General features: G+C 36.0%; 1 protein-coding gene and 1 pseudogene across 1 annotated transcript; both read left to right on the forward strand.

Moving 5' to 3' along the window:
* Positions 2,268 to 9,847, forward strand: LOC18778056 (annotated as a pseudogene).
* Positions 17,435 to 18,171, forward strand: LOC18777060 (olee1-like protein). Its single transcript, XM_007208749.2, has 2 exons — positions 17,435 to 17,630; positions 17,733 to 18,171. Exons 1-2 carry the CDS (start codon positions 17,462 to 17,464, stop codon positions 18,092 to 18,094), a joined length of 531 nt encoding a protein of 176 aa, XP_007208811.1. The 5' UTR covers positions 17,435 to 17,461; the 3' UTR covers positions 18,095 to 18,171.

Consider the following 19,094-nt stretch of genomic DNA (forward strand, 5'->3'; position numbering starts at 1 on the left):
ACCGAAAATGGGACGCGGGGATTTTTATTTTTTTAAATAATTTTTTTAGACTTTGCGCGACCAATATTCCTATATTCGTCGCGCAAAAATTTAAAAATTTTGGCGGGTACCGAAAATGGGACGCGGGGATTTTTATTTTTTTAAATAATTTTTTTAGACTTTGCGCGACCAATATTCCTATATTCGTCGCGCAAAAAATTAAAAATTTTGGCTGGTACCAAAAATGGGACGCGGGGATTTTTATTTTTTTAAATAATTTTTTTAGACTTTGCGCGACCAATATTCCTATATTCGTCGCGCAAAAATTTAAAAATTTTGGCGGGTACCAAAAATGGGACGCGGGGATTTTTATTTTTTTAAAATATTTTTTTTAGACTTTGCGCGACCAATATTCCTATATTCGTCGCGCAAAAATTTAAAAATTTTGGGGGGTACCAAAAATGGGACGCGGGGATTTTTATTTTTTTAAAATAATTTTTTTAGACTTTGCGCGACCAATATTCCTATATTCGTCGCGCAAAAATTTAAAAATTTTGGCGGGTACCAAAAATGGGACGCGGGGATTTTTATTTTTTTTAAATAATTTTTTTAGACTTTGCGCGACCAATATTCTTATATTCGTCGCGCAAAACTTTGCGCGACCAATATGTTTCGTCGGGCAAAAGTTTGCGCGATCAATATTCCAATATTTTTCGTCGCACAAACCTTTGCGCGACCAACAATATTTTTCGTCGCGCAAAGTGATACGGTTTTTAAAACCGAAATAACTCATCCACCATTTTCTCAATGCCTTTCTCTACTCTTACCTCTCCTTTCTCTTTCCCTCTCCCCAAATCCCACCATTTCTCTCACTTACTCCTCTCACTTAATCTCTCATCTCTCTCTCACTCACTCTCTCATCTCTCTCACTCACTCTCTCATCTCTCTATCACTATCTTCTCTAATTCTCTCACACTCACTTCTCCCTCTCATTCTCATTCACTCTCAATCTTGCCAAAAGGTATATTCTCTCCAAATTTTAAATTTTTTTCATTAATATGTGTTTTTGGAGTTAATTTTGAGTTTGTGTGGGTTTTAGGGTTGAGTAAAGGGGAGGGATTGGAGTTTGGGTTGGATTTGTGGTATAACAATTTTAGGGGAGATTATGCCTTCTTTTTTTTTTTTTTTGTGGTTATTTGACCATATTTATTTTTTTTGTAGGGAATCATCGAGACTTTGACGGCTAAAGTTGAGGATTAGGAAGCTATCAAAACATCTCCTCTGCCACTACCACCACAATACGCTTGTATTAGGGTTTTATTATTGTACTTTGTTAATTTATGTGAACATTTTGAATATTATATATATATATATATTTATTGGATAATTTAATCACTATTTTTCATATGTAATTTTATTTTGAATATGTCAATTTAAATTAAAGTAATTAAAAAAATCATACAATTAAATTAAATTTAAAAAGTAAAAATTAATATCAATTTAAATTAAAGTAATTTTAAAAAGAAATCATACAATTAAATTAAATTTAAAACGTAAAAATTTGAAAAAATTCATATAAATAAATTCATATTAAAGAAATAATAAAACAAAAAGTCAAAAATCTTGCGCGACAAAATATTTCGTAGCGCAAACTATTAAATTAGTTTATTTTAAATTAAAAACATTTAAAACAAAAAATATTTCGTCGCGCAAAACTCAAAAAATTTGGGCAGGTACCAAAAATTGGACGTGGGAATTTTTTAGTTTTTTAAAATTTTTTTTAGACTTTGCGCGACCAATGTTTTTCGTCGCGCAAAACTTTGAGCGACCAATATATTTCGTCGCGCAAATCTTTGCGCGACTAATGTATTTCGTCGTGCACAACTTTGCGCTACCAATATTTTTCGTCGTGCAAAGTCACTTTGCGCGACCAATCTTTTTCGTCGCGCAAAGTCGCTTTGTGCGACCAATATTTTTTCGTCGCGCAAAGTCACTTTGCGTGACCAATGAAAAAATTCGTCGCGCAAAGTCTTTCTTCACGATCTTTGCGCGACGGATTCTGCGCGACGAAGTTTCTGTCTCGCTGAAATTTGTGCGACTACAATGTATTTTGCGCGACGAAATTCTCTTCGTCGCGCAAAGTGTAAAATGTAGTAGTGGTACCAGTTGTGCTTATTTACTTTTTACCATGGCTCTCACAAATCAAGAGACCTCTGCTTAGCTTTTCTTTTTATTTTGGCCATTTGCTCCTCTCAAGCATCATCTCACTAAATTTATGATGAGACTGGATGGCTCAATTTGGGCCAGTTTTTTTTATAAGGATGCTGAGGAGAAGGAGAGGCGATTCATGATAGTCAAGGCCAACTTGGAGTTCATTAAGGCTTTTAACAAACACATGAGCCAGAACTACTTCACACTAAGCTTAAATGAATTTGCAGACCTAACCAATGAGGAGTTTCGGGAAATTCGTAATGGTTACACGAAACGATCCTCCAAATCGATCATGTCCAATTCCACGAAAGCTACATGTTTTAGATATTGAAATGTCACTGATGTGCCACCTTCAGTGGATTGGAGAGAAAAGGGTGCAGTGACACCTATCAAGGACCCAGGCAAATGTGGTAAGTATTAAACAAGTTGTTAAATGATGACGCATTCACTGTTTCACAACCTAACATGTTATTGAATGATGAGGCATGTTATTTCAATTTTATAGGGTGTTGTTGGGCATTCTCAGCAGTGGCAGCTACAAAAGGGGTTAACATGCAAGCTCAAAGCCAGAAACTTAATCTCACTATCAGAGCAAGAGCTTGTGGATTATGACACTACAGGTCAAGATCATGGCTGTGAAGGTGGTCTAATGGATGACGCTTTTCAATTCATCCACGCAACAAAGGCTGACAACTGAAGCTAATCACTTCTACCAGGGTTACAACACTCAGAAGGCTGCATCCCAAACAGTGTCCATAAATGGGTACGAGGATGTGCCTAAAAACAACCAAAATGCTATGTTGCAAGCCGTCGCTAACCAACCAATTTCTTTTGGAATTCAGACTATGATCTGAATTATAACTTGCCTTCTACAAATACTACTGAATGAGTAAAGGTTTCAGAGAGATTTTCAGAATGAGAGAGAGCTCGAGGAAAGAGCAAAAAGATGAATTCTATTCTTCTTCTCACGCACACACTGTGCACTAATAACAGTTGGAACAGGAAATTCCCAAATTACATCATTCAAATCTAGCCATCCATTCTTCTATTCTAAGATTACATCTTAGCTGTCCACTTGGATTGTAATCCAAGGGCTCACATTTAAATCTGTAAATTTGAACTAAATACAACATCATATCAGCAAAAACAGTTATATTTCAACACTCCCTTCTAAGTGTTTAGCTGAGATTACTCCAAGCTTTCTTCTCAGGTATTCAAACCAATCTCTTGCTAGAGCCTTAATAAAGATGTCTGCAGTCTGCTCTTCAATTTTGCAACATAGTAAATCAATCTCTCCATTTTGCAAAGCATCTCGGATGAAGTGAAACCTCCTGTTTATATGCCTTGTCTTATGATGATGCACATGATTCTTGGTTATGGCAATAGCAGAGGTATTATCACATAGAATTGTAGTAGCACCCACATGTTCTTCACCAATGTCTGAGAGAATGAAGCGCAACCAGATTGCTTGTGCAGTAGCTTCTGCTGCACTAACATACTCTACTTCTACTGTAGACAGAGCTACACTACTTTGCTTGACTGAAGCCTAGGAAAACATACCTGATCCAAGATTAAATGCAAATCCAGAGGTGCTTCTCATGTCATCCTCGCTCCCCGACCAATCACTGTCACAGTAGCCAATGAGCCTTGCTTCTTTGCCTTTCTCATATGCTATGCCACAATCAAATGTGCCTTGAATGTACCTCAATACCCTTTTGGCAGTTCCCATATGTTTTCTAGTAGGTCCATGCATAAATCTAGCCAAAAGACTTGCTGCAACCATGATGTCTGGCCTTGTTGCAGTCAAGTACAACAGATTTCCAACTATCTGCCTATAAACCCCTTCATCAGCTTGTTCACTTCCATCTTCCTTGGATAGCTTTTCATTCATTGCAAGAGGAGTAGCCACTGCTTTATAGTCCTTGAAGCCAAATTTGTCTAGCAATGTCTTAGCATATTTCTTCTGGTGCAAGAAAATGTAAGACTCAGTTTGTATCACTCCTAACCCCAAGAAATGGTGAAGCAAACCAAGATCAGTCATTTCATACTGCATCACCATTTCAGTTTTGAACTCCATGATCAAGGCTTTTGAGCTTCCAGTGTAGATAATATCATCTACATATAAAGAAACAATAATAATACTACTTTCTGCAGCCTTTACATATACTGTTGCCTCACTAGGACTTCTCTGGAAACTTGCCTTGATGAAGTAAGAATTGATTTCTTCATACCAAGCTCTTGGAGCTTGTTTAAGTCCATATAATGCCTTCTTGAGTCTATACACTCTATCCTCTTTGTTCTTAATCATAAAACCAGGAGGTTGATCCACATACACCTCTTCATGCAATACTCCATTCAAGAATGCAGACTTCACATCTAACTGAAATAGTTTCCACCCCTTTTGTGCAGGCAATGCCACCAATGTTCTAATGGTATCCAGCCTAGCAACAGGTGCAAATGTTTCATTGAAATCTATCCCTGGCTTTTGAGAATAGCCCTTTGCCACTAGCTGAGCCTTGTCTTTTTGAACTGTACCATCTAAATTCAGCTTGGTTTTATAAATCCATTTGACACCAATTACTGGTTTATCAGTTAGTCTATCAACCAACTCCCAAGTTTTGTTCTTCTCTATAATTTCTATCTCATTCTCCATTGCTTTCTGCCATGCTTCATCCTTAACAGCCTCTTCAAAGGTCTCAGGCTTGATAATACACAAGTTACATCTTGCATACACTTCTGCAATACTCTTGTATTTCAGAGGTGTGTGATCAACATCCAGTGATCCTGAGTCAGGATCAACATGCCCCTCTTCTGAAATCTCTTCTTGACTCAGGCTAGAATCATTAGATTCCTCTTCTCTCTCAGTGAGTGTCTCATTAAGAGGTATTGAGATATCACATTCCTTTTGTGCATTTCAATCCCAAATAGATGCCTCATTGAATATCACATCCCTGGAAATAATCATTTTTTTCAGATGCAATGTTATATAGTCTGAAGCCTTTTCACAGTTGCCATACCCTTCTGCCTTTGTTGATTTGGAACATGTGCATAGCACAAAGAACCAAACACTCTTAAATGCTTAACTCCTAGCTTTCTACCACTATAAGCTTCAAATGGAGTTTTCTTGTCTAAGGCCTTAGTTGGACATCTATTCTGGACATACACTGCAGTGTTTACTGCCTTAGCCCAAAATTCTAGAGGCATCTTCTTCTCAATCATCATGCATTTAGCCATCTCCATAATTGTTCTGTTCTTTTGTTCTGCTATTCCGTTTTGCTATGGTGAATATGTCACAGTTAGCTGCCTTTCCATTCCCATGTCTTCACAAAATTTGTTGAATTCATTGGAAGTATATTCGCCCCCCTGTCACATCTTATTTTCTTCAATTTATATCCACTTTGCAGCTCAACAGTGGCTTTAAATTTCTTAAAGACATTAAGGACTTTTGATTTGTATCTCAAGAAATAGATCCAACACATACGAGTACAATCGTCTATGAAGGTAAGAAAATATCTATTTCCAGCTTTGGTAATAGTCTGCATTGGTCCACATACATTTGTGTGTACCAACTCGAGTGGGATTCTGGCAATCCAAGTACCATTCCCTGATCTTGCAGCAGCTTCAAACTGGTGAAGTTTAAATGCCCCATTCTTCTATGCCAAACTAAAGTTGATGACTCTACATTTGCTCTTAATGCAACCTGTAAAGTTGTGTGAAGCTTCAAAGGAAAACTTATGTCGCCTTTCAGTTGCACCTTAGCAACTAGATTTGATAAAGAACAATCATCATAAATTTCAACCTTATTAGCTCCAAAAATCAGAACATATCCATGCTTCATCATTTGCCCTACACTGAGCAAATTCTTCTTGAGACCAGCAACTAACAGCACTCCTTTGACATACCTTCTTCCCATCTTAGTGTCAACAACAAGATTTAATTTCCTTTTCCAACAACATTAACCAATTGTCCTGTCCCCATTGCAACTTTTGCAATTATATTCCTATCAACATCAACTAATACATCTTCTCTCCCAGTCATATGGTTGCTAGATCCGCTATCCAAATACCATATTGTTCACCCGTTTTGTGTTTGTTCCTGTGATGGTAGGGCAAAATTCCCCATTGCCTTGAAAATCATTGACTGGTCAACAAGTCAACTTTCTTTAGTGTGCGAGCGTGCCACTACTAGCAATGAGAAATCCTAGAAGACTTTAAAAATAGATAACTTGCACCCCAAGTTACTGATTTCTAATCAAACAGTTGTGAATTTGGGTGAGGAATATCTCCCAAGTAAGTTCTTTTCTTGCCTCAGACTGGTGAGTACTTCATAATTTTTCACAGTATAAAACTGGTAGTTCTGGCCAGAATAAATGATGAGAAAATGAACTGTTTTGAGGTAGAATTGCCTTTTACAAAACTCAAAAGGGAAAAGCCAACTCTAGAAAGACAAAAAGAAGGCTGGACTTCCATTTCTGCATGGATAGATGCTTCTGATCCAGGCTGGACTAGACTATCAGCAACTTCAACTGTCAAGTTTCAGCTGTAAATCGATACCAACGTTCGAGTTTGGCAGAGCTTTAATCTATTTCAAGCCCTGGAAGGCTTTTTGAACGGACAGAATTACGGCCTATTCAGTCTGAAGGGTGCAGAAGTGGCTGGACTCAAGGATTATTGAGCTGGAACTGCATTGTGATACTTGTTCTACTTGATCAGGGTTCTCCATAAATTTGTTGAGGTTTTCATTTTTGTGAAAACCCAAGCTCTGCTTGTTTTGGCTTTTGCTGAACCAAATTTGTAACAAGAGAAATCTCATTTTAAATGACTTTTCTCTAAGTCTGAAATTGATTTGTAGTTGGCTTCTTTCTTCTTGAAATTGATTTGTAGTTGGCTTCTTTCTTCTGGCTCAATGAGCTTTTGGTTGCTTCAGTTTGTTTGAAGGTTCTTTGAGATCAAGTGATCATTTTGAGTTTTTGTCTTTTGACTGATTTTTTGGTTGTTTGATTGATTGTCTGATCTTTTGCTCTGTTCACCCTCTCCTATATTTATAAGAGATGCTTTGTAGTGGTGCTTCTAATTCTTTTAATAATGGGCGGAAAAATTTCTCAAAAGATCTTTCATTTTTAAATGCAAAGAAAAAGGGTTTTTATCAATTCTGGCAGATAAGCTTTCTATAGTCAGTTCCTAAGGCAGTCACTTCCCTGTATTTCTTGAAAAAGAAACCTAACCCTTCTTCCAATTTAACTGCTCTTTGTAAGAGTTCAAACTGTGATGGTTTAGTTTTGATCTTCCAGATGAACAACTCCCTGCTTCCCACTTATCTTTTTAGAAAATATGGCCTGCTTATCCCTTGGAAATGATATCTAACGAATTTTTTTGGATATAGAAAAGGATTCTGATCTTTTAGCCCCAAAGTTTCAGGGAAGTCTCTCTGCTAATGACCTGCTTTCATTAATTACCAATCTACTCTCTTGTGACAGTTGAAATTGTTGACTTTTTAAAGTCAGGTATTCACGTGGGCTCTGAGAATAGACTTTCCAAAAATCAGCTGATCTTATACTCCGTGTTTTGAGATAAATGGTGAGTACTTAGATGCTGGGCCCAATCCAATTCTTTTTTATCTACTTTAGTGGTCAATTGCCACTTAATTTGGCCTTCTTTTTTTTTTTTTACAACTTTGCCATTTCGTAAAAGACGTGGGCCTTTCTTCTTTTTTAATTATGCCAAGCCCAGTTTGAGTTGAGCTATGGGCTGATTTCTTTCTTTTCTTCCTTTTCGAAGCCCAAGTTTATTGTCGTGGTTTCGATAGATCACGGGCTGGGCTTTTTTGAATTTTGGGCCCTCGATTCCTGTTTATTTTGCAAAGCCCAGACTGCTTGGGCCCTGTGGCTTTATTCTGGGCTCTATAGTGTTGGGCTAGGTGCACAGGATTTTGGCCCCAACACATACATCATCACATCCTTTTACACTAGCAGAACCTTTATTACTAGCATAAAACATGGTTGGTGTGGATTCGGTCTGAGTAGCATAGTTGAGCTGTTGTGCTGGTTTCTTGCTATAGCAATCTTTTGCAATATGACCAAATTTGTCACAGTTGTAACATTTTGGTTTTCCCTTAAACCGAAAATCACCAAAATGTAGTTCGCCACAATGTTTGCAGGGGTTTCTGGCTCCATCAGTTGATATATTATCCCACTTTTTGCCTTTTGTCCTCCAATTCCTTTGATCCCTAAAACCACTTTGACTTCCACTGTAATTTTTTGATTGGGATTCACACAAAGACTAGCAAATGCTTTCTCAGTCTTATCTCCAAAGTGCCTATCTAGCCATAATTCAAAACTCTTCAAAGAGGTTACCACTTCTTGTACCTCAATTTCATCCAAATCCTTAGAATGCTCAATAACAGAACAGATTGAATCATAAGCTGATGGCAAACTGATTAGTAATTTTTGAACAATCCTTGCTCTAGCTAAATCCTTTCCATAGCTCCTCATTTGGTTTATCAGATCAAACGGTTTGGTAAGATAAGCAGAAAGGGACTCATCATCTCTGATTCTTGTATATTCAAATTCTCTACATAGACCTTGCAATTTAACACTTCTAACCTGTTTATCACCATGGAATTCCTTCATCAAGATATCCCAAGCTCCCTCAAAGGTTTCTTCATGAGAGAATCGAGGGAAGATCTCATCAGACGCTGCTCCTTGAATAAGACCCAGAGCTTTAGCATTCTTCATGAGTAGCTCAGTGAGAGTCATCTTCCAAGCACCACTCGATTCTTCCTTTTCTTTCTTCTTTGCATCAGATTCTCCAGCTCCCTTCGAATTTGAGCACTCTATTCCCTTCTCAACCAATTCCCAAAGCCCATGAGATTTGAAAATGGTTTTCATTCTTATGCTCCAATTTTCGTAGTTATCACCGCCAAAGATCGGCACTCTCAGCTCACCACCTCCATACCCTGCCATGTTAGACACAAATCGCGAAACCACTTTTCCAAATTTCAGCTAGTTTTCTTCACAGATTTAATCGCCCAAAGTTAAACAATAGAACCTGGCTCTGAGGCCATGTTAGAATTCAAACTATGATCTGAATTATAACTTGCATTCTACAAATGCTACTGAATGAGTAAAGGTTTCAGAGAGATTTTTAGAATGAGAGAGAGCTTGAGGAAGGAGCAAAAAGATGAATTCTATTCTTCTTCTCTCGCACACACTCTGCACTAATAACAGCTGGAACAGGAAATTCCCAAATTATATCATCCAAATCTAGCCATCCATTCTTCTATTCTAAGATTACATCTTAGCTGTCCACTTGGACTGTAATCCAAGCGCTCACATTTAAATCTGTAAATTTAAACTAAATACAACATCATATCAGCTAAAACACTTATATTTCAACATTTCGGTTGCCATTGACGCAAGTGGCTGTACATTCCAGTTTTATTCAAGTGGTGTGTTCACTGTGGTATAAACTTAGATCATGGTGTTACCGCAGTTGGATACGGGACTAGGACTAGTAGTGATGGGACTAAATACTGGCTGGTGAAGAATTTTTAGGGCACATGGTTGGGGGAGGATGGATATGTGACGATGCAAAGGGGCATTCCTGCCAAGGAAGGACTCTGTGGCATTGCTATGGAAGCTTCTTATCCAACCGCATGATTAATTAAAATGCATATATGTCATAATATAGTGTGGTGTATAAAATATGTATAATTGAATAATATAGAAAGACGCTAGCTATGAGCTGCTATCCTTCCACTTTGAAATCCATGCCTCAAAACATAGAAACAATTAACCCATGACGTGGATTTGCTCTTAAAATCTCACTCAATGAATTAGCAGCTATAGCTATGAGGTTGACATGTTTTCATTACCATTGCAAGGTTAAATCAAGTTAGATTAAGGGTGCATATTTTTGCTCACCATCATTCTTAATATTTGACATGTGTCTATGGGTATAACCATATAGTTCTATAAATATATAACTATGATTATGTCAATGAACACGTGTCAAGTGTTAAAATGGGTAGTGAGAGTACACATTTGGTTAAAGTGGTGAGTAAATATATTCCCTTAGAGTAATCACATGATCATGTCACTGATCCTACAAGGTAAAACTGTGAAACGACGTCATTACACTTGTTCGGAGGTGGCATGGATTGGAAACACGTAATTAACCATATATATAACATCAATTTACAACTTAATTATACTTATTCTTAAAGCCATTTCTGATCGGACATTTTTGGAGAAATTAATTTCTCAGGCAAGTAAATGGCAGCAGAAGAGGACCGGAAAATTTAGGTGCCAGTAGAAGAGAAAAACTCTCTCGCACGTACCTGGTTTATGGAAGTTTGCTGTAACAGGAGAGCTAGATAAAACTTAATTTGAAAAATTCTAGGATACGTAACTAGAGCTTACAAGGTGGTGTTGTTGACTGGCTACAACTTCAAATACAAACCGTTGAGCTAGCTTGCTGTGCGCAGTATATAAAGATTATTTAGGACTAGCTAGGCTCATAATTAATATATACATATATATATAATTACTTTATATTTTTAAAGAGGGGGAAGTACAATATTATGATGAAGAGATGAGTCTTTTTGCCAATTAAAATGCACCATTTATATATTCTGTATCCAGATTACCTTTTGCATGATCTTGCCATGAACATCCAAAAATGCACCAATCTAGTTAAAATTCAAAACAAATTTAAAGATTTTTACATCGTAGTTAAAGGAAATTCATTGTTCCTATAACTTGTGCTTCCTATACACACACAAATTCCATGAATCAATTGACAATGTGATATTAATATTACCATATAACATTTTCAACATTTTCATCTCGTCCTAGCATTCAAGTAAAGAAAAGAATACACGTATACTTGGATTGTTGATGTCTAACTTTGACTCAACGGATTAAGATCGTAAAAACGACACATTCACATCATGACACACACTCAAGTCAGGCTACGTCCATAATATACAATTAGTGAACTGAATTACATGAATCTACAAGTACGGGATATAAAAGCTACAAGCCCTACATGCTACAATATCTGTCCTATTTTTGGGTCAACTGTTCCTTATTCTCTTTGATAGTACAATCGAGTTTACATGTTAGGATCCTAACGGGGATATTAAATGCTGAAAAGGAAATAATCAATTCCCAATAAGCCCTTAAGATCGTCTAACCAAGATACAAGCCTCATATATATCTTAACAAATCTTTCTAGTTCTTAAAGGTTATAGCATCCATCTCTCTCTCTCTCTCTCTCTCTCTCTCTCTCTCTCTCTCTCTCTCTCTCTCTCTCTCTCTCTCTATATATATATATATATATATATCCTCTCATATAAGTCCAAATTATCATGATATTTGTCTTTAAAGAATTAATTAACATACTTATCACCGCGCAGAAAATTAATTTATGTCTTCAAGATGTCTATAGAGCATTATTAAACTAATCCTAAAATAAATAAATATTTTTATTCTTAGTGCAATGTGGAAATATCTTTAAAGAATAGAATATTTCACCAATATAGAAGAGCGGCTATACTCAACAAATATAAATTTTCAATAGTCTAGCCGAGTGGCTGTACTCTATAAATATAAATTTTTTAACAGTACAACCGCATGGCTATACTCTTTAAATAGAAATTTCAAAATTATAGCCGTCCGGCTATACTAGTTAAATAGAATTTTTCCAACAGTATAGTCGCACGGATATACAAAATCGCTTTTCTCATTCAACGAAGTAGTTTTTCATTTTTATTTTTTCTGTAACGGGGCGGGTCAGGGAACCAGTTCCTTAATAAAGGCTGGTATGGGCCAATGGCGGATTGAAGACCGACATATTCTGAATATGGGCACCAATATACCGGTCGACTAGTTCTCCTAGCCAGTGGCAGTGGTTGCGGTTGATTTCCCCCATGATCACCTATTGGACAACCTTTGCCTTTTCTGTTCTTGGTGTTTCACCATTTTGGCCAACCATAGTCTCTAGTACCTCGGCCATACTTAATTCCAGTCACCTTAAATGTAACCCAAAATACTTGGTCGAACTCATTCATTTTTGCCCGCCTTAGGTGGCTTTTGGCAGCGCTTAATTTTTTTTAAAAGCAACTTTAATACAAATTTGGCATGAGTTGGGTGTTTGGTAAACCCAAAAAAACACGCTTATTTTAAAAACACCCATCATAAAAAGCAAAAACTCAACGTCAGGTATATGGAGCTTTCAAAAGCTGTTTAAAAAAAGAGCTGGTTTTCTTGTTAATGAAAGTTTCATTATCCCTATAGTACCCCTAAGTATTTCACAAAATGACAACGTTTGACCCTCTCACAAAATAGATCTCGCGACCTTCACACTTTCTGACCTCACTCTCAGACTGCTCTTCTCACTATTCTTCTTCTTCCTCCCCCTGCATCTCAAAACTCCATCTCAATCAAGGACTTTAATTGCCAACAACAATCAGCTACTTATCAGTGAGTTCATCTTCCCATTACATTTATGATTTTTGGGTTTATATATGTTATGAAATTAGGTTTTTCATTTGGTTCTATGCAATTGGGGGCTTTGTGTTCTTGAGGCTTTAAGGGGAAAATACGGGAGAGACAGAGAGAGAGTTTTGCTGCAAGTTTTGTACTGGGTTTGTCTCTCCTTGCTCTTTGACAAGGAGAGATTTCTCCCTAGCTTGGTTCAATTGGCCTTTGGGTCAGATACTTCTCTCTCTGTTTCTATTTCTCTGAAACATGTCTGTCCTGGATGCTTTTTTTCTATAGATTACACAACCATCATTGTTCATAGATTTACTCATTGTATAGTTTGGTACAGTTCCAAAATATCAAGAACAAAACCCGTTATGCTAATCTGGTTCTTTATATACATAAATATAAATATAAATAAATATATATATATATATATACAGTCCCCTTCTATTGAGAGATCTCTCAAATAATTTTATTTGAGGGACGCCCTTAGGGTACCCTACAATTTTCTTTCCAATGATCCAAACCATCTATTTTTTAGGTCTTCATTCATAAATCATCCTTACAAAAAATTAGATAAATCGGAAACCGTTTTGACATCCAATTGTATCTTACAAAATCAATGAACACGTTCCTTCAAGAAAGTACTAAAATTTCAATAACTCAAATGAGTGGTCAAATGATATCATATTCGAGTAATTTTTTTGTAGAGATGATCTTTGAATGAATATCTACAAAATAGACTGTTTGGATTAGTTAAATACAATTCGGAGTGGGGCCTATAAGGAGTGTCCCTCAAATACTTATTTGAGGGATCCCTCAATGGAAACTCTCTGTATATATATATATATATATATATATATATATATGATTGCAACCCAAGTCCCCAAGTCAGGTCCGTGTTGATTTTTCCATTGTCCTAACCTTGTTGTCTTCAAGCTCAAACATAATTCCTTTGGACTTTAGTTTTAGTTCTCTTTTAGTTAGAAGACAAGAAAAGAGTGAAGAAGCCATTAGCTCCAGATCTGGGGCTTCTGTTTTCTCAAGAATTTTTTTAAAAAAAAAAAAGATCCTATTATGTGAAACTGCTGTTCCATCTAAGTTGTCATCCATTATTGTGTTAGAAGATTTTTGGTAAACAAAGCTTTTATTTTTTAGTGGTCATAGTTTCAAGTTCTTCCTTATTATTATTTTTCAGTGTCGGTGGACTTTATTATTGTGTTAGAAGATTTTTGATTGGGTAATGGTTTGAAGTTCTTCCTTCTATTTATATTTTTTTGTGTTGGTGGGCTTTATCAAAAGTGATTGTAGCATGCTGGTCATTGTGGTGGGGAACTCATAAACTGACATATGGTTGAAATATAAAAATTTTGTAAATTGGTATGAAATTGCATTCTCAGTAAATTATGGGAATGCAATATCATCTTGCCTTAGAACATATGATAGAAACAAAACATTTTAACCACAACACAGACTTAAGAGATTCAATAAACTGTTCCCTAGTAAGCTGGAAATATTGGCTAAGACTTTATGTTATCTTTGTCTCCTCTTGGCAGAATAGGCTTGCTAGTTCCTCAAGTAATATATGTTAAAGATTAGGAAAATTATATAGTTCTTGTTCTTAGGTCAATTGTGAAGGTGATCAGTTTATTTTCATGTGTGGATTCTTTTCGTTCTTGGTTTTCTTTCATGAATCATTAGGAATACTCTATGCTTGGACTCTTTGTCCCTTGTTGAGAATGAGAAGTGGGTTTAAGGAAGTTTTGTTGGGAGCCATCATCATTTTTAAACATATAGCATATAGTGGATAATATAGATGAATATTCATACCTGTGGGAAAAGGAAAGTTTGTTATTTTTATGCTTTTAGTATAATGTATATCTTGGGACAATTATTTGCTATTATCTATTTCTCATACTCAACACATATTGCTTTAGTAAGGATGGGAAAGAATGTGAGAAGTTCATCAAAAGCTCCAGCGACATGGAATAACCATAATATATCCATATTCTGTGATTTGTGCATCAAGGAGATATGCCTAATTATCCATTCAACAAGCAAGTGAAGATAGTCATTGCTACAATGACACTTCATAATTATATAAGGAGGCATGCCCAACGTGATAGACATTTTGATGCTTCAAATGATATCTTAAGTGAAGAGATAGGTGAGGATGTTGATGTACAACAAGAAGTTCATAGTCTTAATGACAATGGAACACAAGAGATGGAAGCATTGAGAAATAGCATCGCTACAAGTTTCATGAATGCATCTAATTAGCTTCTTTTATATTGTAGTGATCCATTTTGGCATGTTAAAATTGAACAATTTTTGTATATTTGTTATGCTAACCCTCTCCGAAGCCCTCAAAACACATTGTTATTATTAATATAACAATATTTAGAACTACTTTTGTTACAATATTAATTTATAATTTATGGTAATATATGTGTGCTAATTGTAGATTACAAATTTTGATAAATTAAAAATGTGTAAATTAAAAAAGAAAACAAATTTATGTAGTGAAGTTTGTTTTCTTTTTTTTAAAGTAGAAAAAGAATGAAGAAAAAAAGAAACCGTTTCATCATCATGTCCTTTTCGTTCATTATACATACTAAAAGCACTTCTGATAAAAATTTACCGAACACTTCGACTACTCACAGCCTTTTTTCATATACAGTTTACCAAACGCCTAGCTGTTTTTTTTTCATAGCTGATTATTTTCGCAGCACAGCAGAAACAGTTTTTTTTTAAAGCACAACAATGCCAAACTAGCCCTTAGTTGACTCCCATTTATTTTTCTGCTATTCTAGATCTAGTCATTATCAATCACCATAATAAAGCTCCACTTCTTGTAGTTTCAGTTTCACCTGTGCCTTTGATTATTTAGAACAATTTAGACTTTAATGATATGGTCACGGTTACAGCACAAAAGACAAATACCAAAAGCGGCCCTCGTGAAGAAGGGTATGGTCATTGGTCACCCTCAGTTTCACTTGTGCCTTCTCATCACCTTCGCTCTCGCCTCCTCATCACTCTCTGTCGTCTGTGGTGCGCAGGAGCACCACCACCACAACAACATTATCAGCCATGGAGCTCTCTCCGACACCGAAGCCCTCTACATCAAGCAGCGCCAGCTCCTCTACTACGGGGACGAGTTCGGCGACCGAGACGAGCTAGTCACGGTCGACCCATCTCTGGTTTTCGAGAACCAGAGAATCAGAAATGCTTACATGGCTTTACAAGCTTGGAAGCAAGCCATTCTCTCCGACCCGCTTAATCTCACGGGTAATTGGGTCGGATCTAATGTCTGCAACTGTATTCAATTTAATCAACTGTAGGATTCATTTACAAGGCGAGTGGAAGGAGTCATCAATTTTGAATTAACAAGTTTCTACTGTAACGTATAACAACTATGTTCATATTTATTGGCTGGATAAGTTGTTATATTCAGCCAATTACTAGGATAATGTATGCACTTAAGATCCAAGTCCTTTCACTTTTGTGCCACATAGAATTACATTCCTTTTTTAATATTTTATGATATAATTTTTTATATTTTTTATTTTGAAATCATTTTTTTGTCCAATGTCACCCCTTATGACTTGAATCGGGTAATAGTCATTTATGTCATATTGCCTGTCACCAATTGCGTAGGTATATATATGTTTTTTCATATTTTTGACAATGTGTCATTGTATTTTATGTACCTTTTTTTAATAGGTAACATGCAATTTTATGTTGTCTATTTTTGTATCTGACTTATAGGTAGTCTTCTAATTTATGTTCCTAACTTATAGATAACGCGATTTATCATTAAGCATTTTTCGTTGATAATAATAACACTATTTACATGTATGTTAGGTACATAATTTAATGTGCTTGTCTGATCGATTGGTATAATATATGGGTCTTTACTTTTTATTAATTAAATTGTATTTTATCCATATATTAGGAATATTATCAAAGAAAGAATTCAAATTTTAAATTATGAAATTCAATTATAAGGAAATAATGCATTAAATTTAGATTTTCAATGTGGTTTCCTTATTTACCTCAAAGGGTAAAATTGACACAACAAAAAAAGTAATAAATGTCAAAGAACCGATATCTAAAACAAAAAACGCGAGGACTAAACCCAATGACAGCTCTTGACAGTGTGCCTATGGATGAGGAAGAGAAAGTTGTGCTTGACTGATGATTGACGAAAACTTTCGCAAGCAAAACCTCTCTAGCATTGCTCGTGCAATTGAGGAGCTGTATGGGTTTGGTGTTGTGTGATAGAGTGTATTAAGGTGTATCATGAGTATTTTTGGTAGTTAAATAGGGTGTACTTAGTTAATTTTACATTTTAATTTAAATATTAAAGTGTACTTAGATCATAGGATGCACCCAATTAATTCTAGAATATTCGTTTAACCACACTCTATTATTATTAACAGTTTTCTATCAAAACAAATCCAACCTTAAGGTCCTTAACTATTGCCTTGCAACCATATATAATTATTGTGGTGACCTTCTCGAATCATCAATTTTTATTCATTTAAGTTGTTGGTCAACTGTTGCAGTCAAGTTATTCTCCTGAACTCGAGTCCCATCAAGAATGGGTCAAGGAGGTGAGTAATTGTCTCACTTCCACATGTAAACAAACAAAGGCCTCACAAAACTCTCCAAAGAATACGCATTCTTTGCTTCTTTTCCCTTTATAAGAAGAAGAAAGCCCTGTCTAATTCATCATCAGCAATACATAGAATAGAACCAACACTAGCAAACTCAACATCAACAATGTCGACAAACTCTAGCACTACTGTCCTTGCCTTTGCCTTTTGTTTCTTGTCCCTCCTCAGATTGGCTTACTCCAACACCACTGACGACAAAATCTACCTCACCGGCCTGGTCTACTGTGACAACTGCCAATTGAAGTCTATGACCGAGATCAGTAAGATGATTCCAGGTACGTAACGTTAATAAGTAGGTAACAAACTACATAAATGTGGATTATAAGATTTGAATATGAGATTTATGCATGCATGCATGCACATTGCCCATTGATCAGGTGCAAGGGTGCGATTGGAGTGTAGGGAGGGCGGGAACATAAAATCCAGACGAGAGGGCGAAACCAACCCGCTTGGAATGTACGTGTTTGTGTTGGAAAAATCTAAGGAGCCTTTGGATGATTGTCAAGTGACAGTGCTACACAGCCCCGACCCTGAATGCAAGATTTCCCACGAGGTCGACCCTAACAACAAATCGAAAACTGCGCCGGTGGCCACCCGGAAGCTCAACCTTTTGGAGGGAGACAGCGTCGTTTTCATCGGACCAAGCCACCGCGTTTCCTACCCTCTTGGTTTGGTCGTTGAGAAAGCTCGTCCGGAGTGCGAGCAGTTCGCCAAAGCACGCAAGCATTTTCAGAACTAATTTAAGGAATTGAAGACTAAATGAAGGCGAAAACCGTCTGATATTAAATCAATTTTCAATTTCAGTGAATTTTTATTTTTGATTGCAAAGATAGATAAATTGTGGTTTAAGAAATCAACAGTTATGATTATGATATATGCTCGGTTATGATTCGTGAATTCACAACTAGTATAAACAAAGAAGTGTAATTAGAAGTGCACTCAAGTATTATATCCGTGAAGATACTGCCATGTCGATTAATCTAGTCTTTTTATTTTTTACTTTATTAATTCTTAATTAAGATTCAATTTAGGACCTATTTAAAGAGAAGAAAAATATGATTTAAAATCTATCTTATAACCTAATAATCTCCTAATCAAAATACTAAACTTTTAACATGTCACCTATCAATTTTGCCCTTAATTATACTAAGCTTAAATTCCATGGTCCATACTAGTTTGATTTTTATTTTTTATTTTAATGTGAAAATTTGGTCTTTTCTTTAAAATAATGTGCTAGATAAGCGTGAAAGTAGCAAATAAATAATGATGTGTTCACATTGGATTTGACACACATCTCAACCCATATCATCATTAAGGCCCCAAAAATTGAATCATTATGTGCCGGTTAATACGTTAAGTAGTTTATGAAGTGATTAAGATCAAAGGGGATCCATGACTTGTAATGGATCACTTGTTCATTTCCTTAAAAAAATAATTAAATAAATAAACTCGCAATACCGACTCCATTCGTAATTCCATCAATTACTCATCTATCAAAAAAATTAGTTAGTTCAGCTAATCTTCTTATACTGTTAGTAAAGGATAATGTGAAATTAGCAAAAAAATAATGATTAACGGCCCAAAACATTGAATTATTGTGTGCCTAAGTTAGAAAATCTTCGAAGGCACGTAGAAAGACAGGTCCCCCATCTAGTATACTATGAGGAAAAGGACGGCTCACAAGAAGTTTATGTACTATAAAATCCCAGATGCTCATTGAATGTCTTGTGCCCATCCAA

Source organism: Prunus persica, chromosome G5 (genome assembly GCF_000346465.2).
Source record: "Prunus persica cultivar Lovell chromosome G5, Prunus_persica_NCBIv2, whole genome shotgun sequence".
NCBI classification, from domain to species: Eukaryota; Viridiplantae; Streptophyta; class Magnoliopsida; order Rosales; family Rosaceae; genus Prunus; species Prunus persica.

Bases quoted from the DNA above. Each gene is read 5' to 3' on its own strand.
- LOC18777060 (XM_007208749.2), top strand. From the start codon at position 17,462: ATGTCGACAAACTCTAGCACTACTGTCCTTGCCTTTGCCTTTTGTTTC. The intron at 17,631-17,732 runs GTACGTAACGTT...CCCATTGATCAG, and splicing joins GATCAGTAAGATGATTCCAG to GTGCAAGGGTGCGATTGGAG.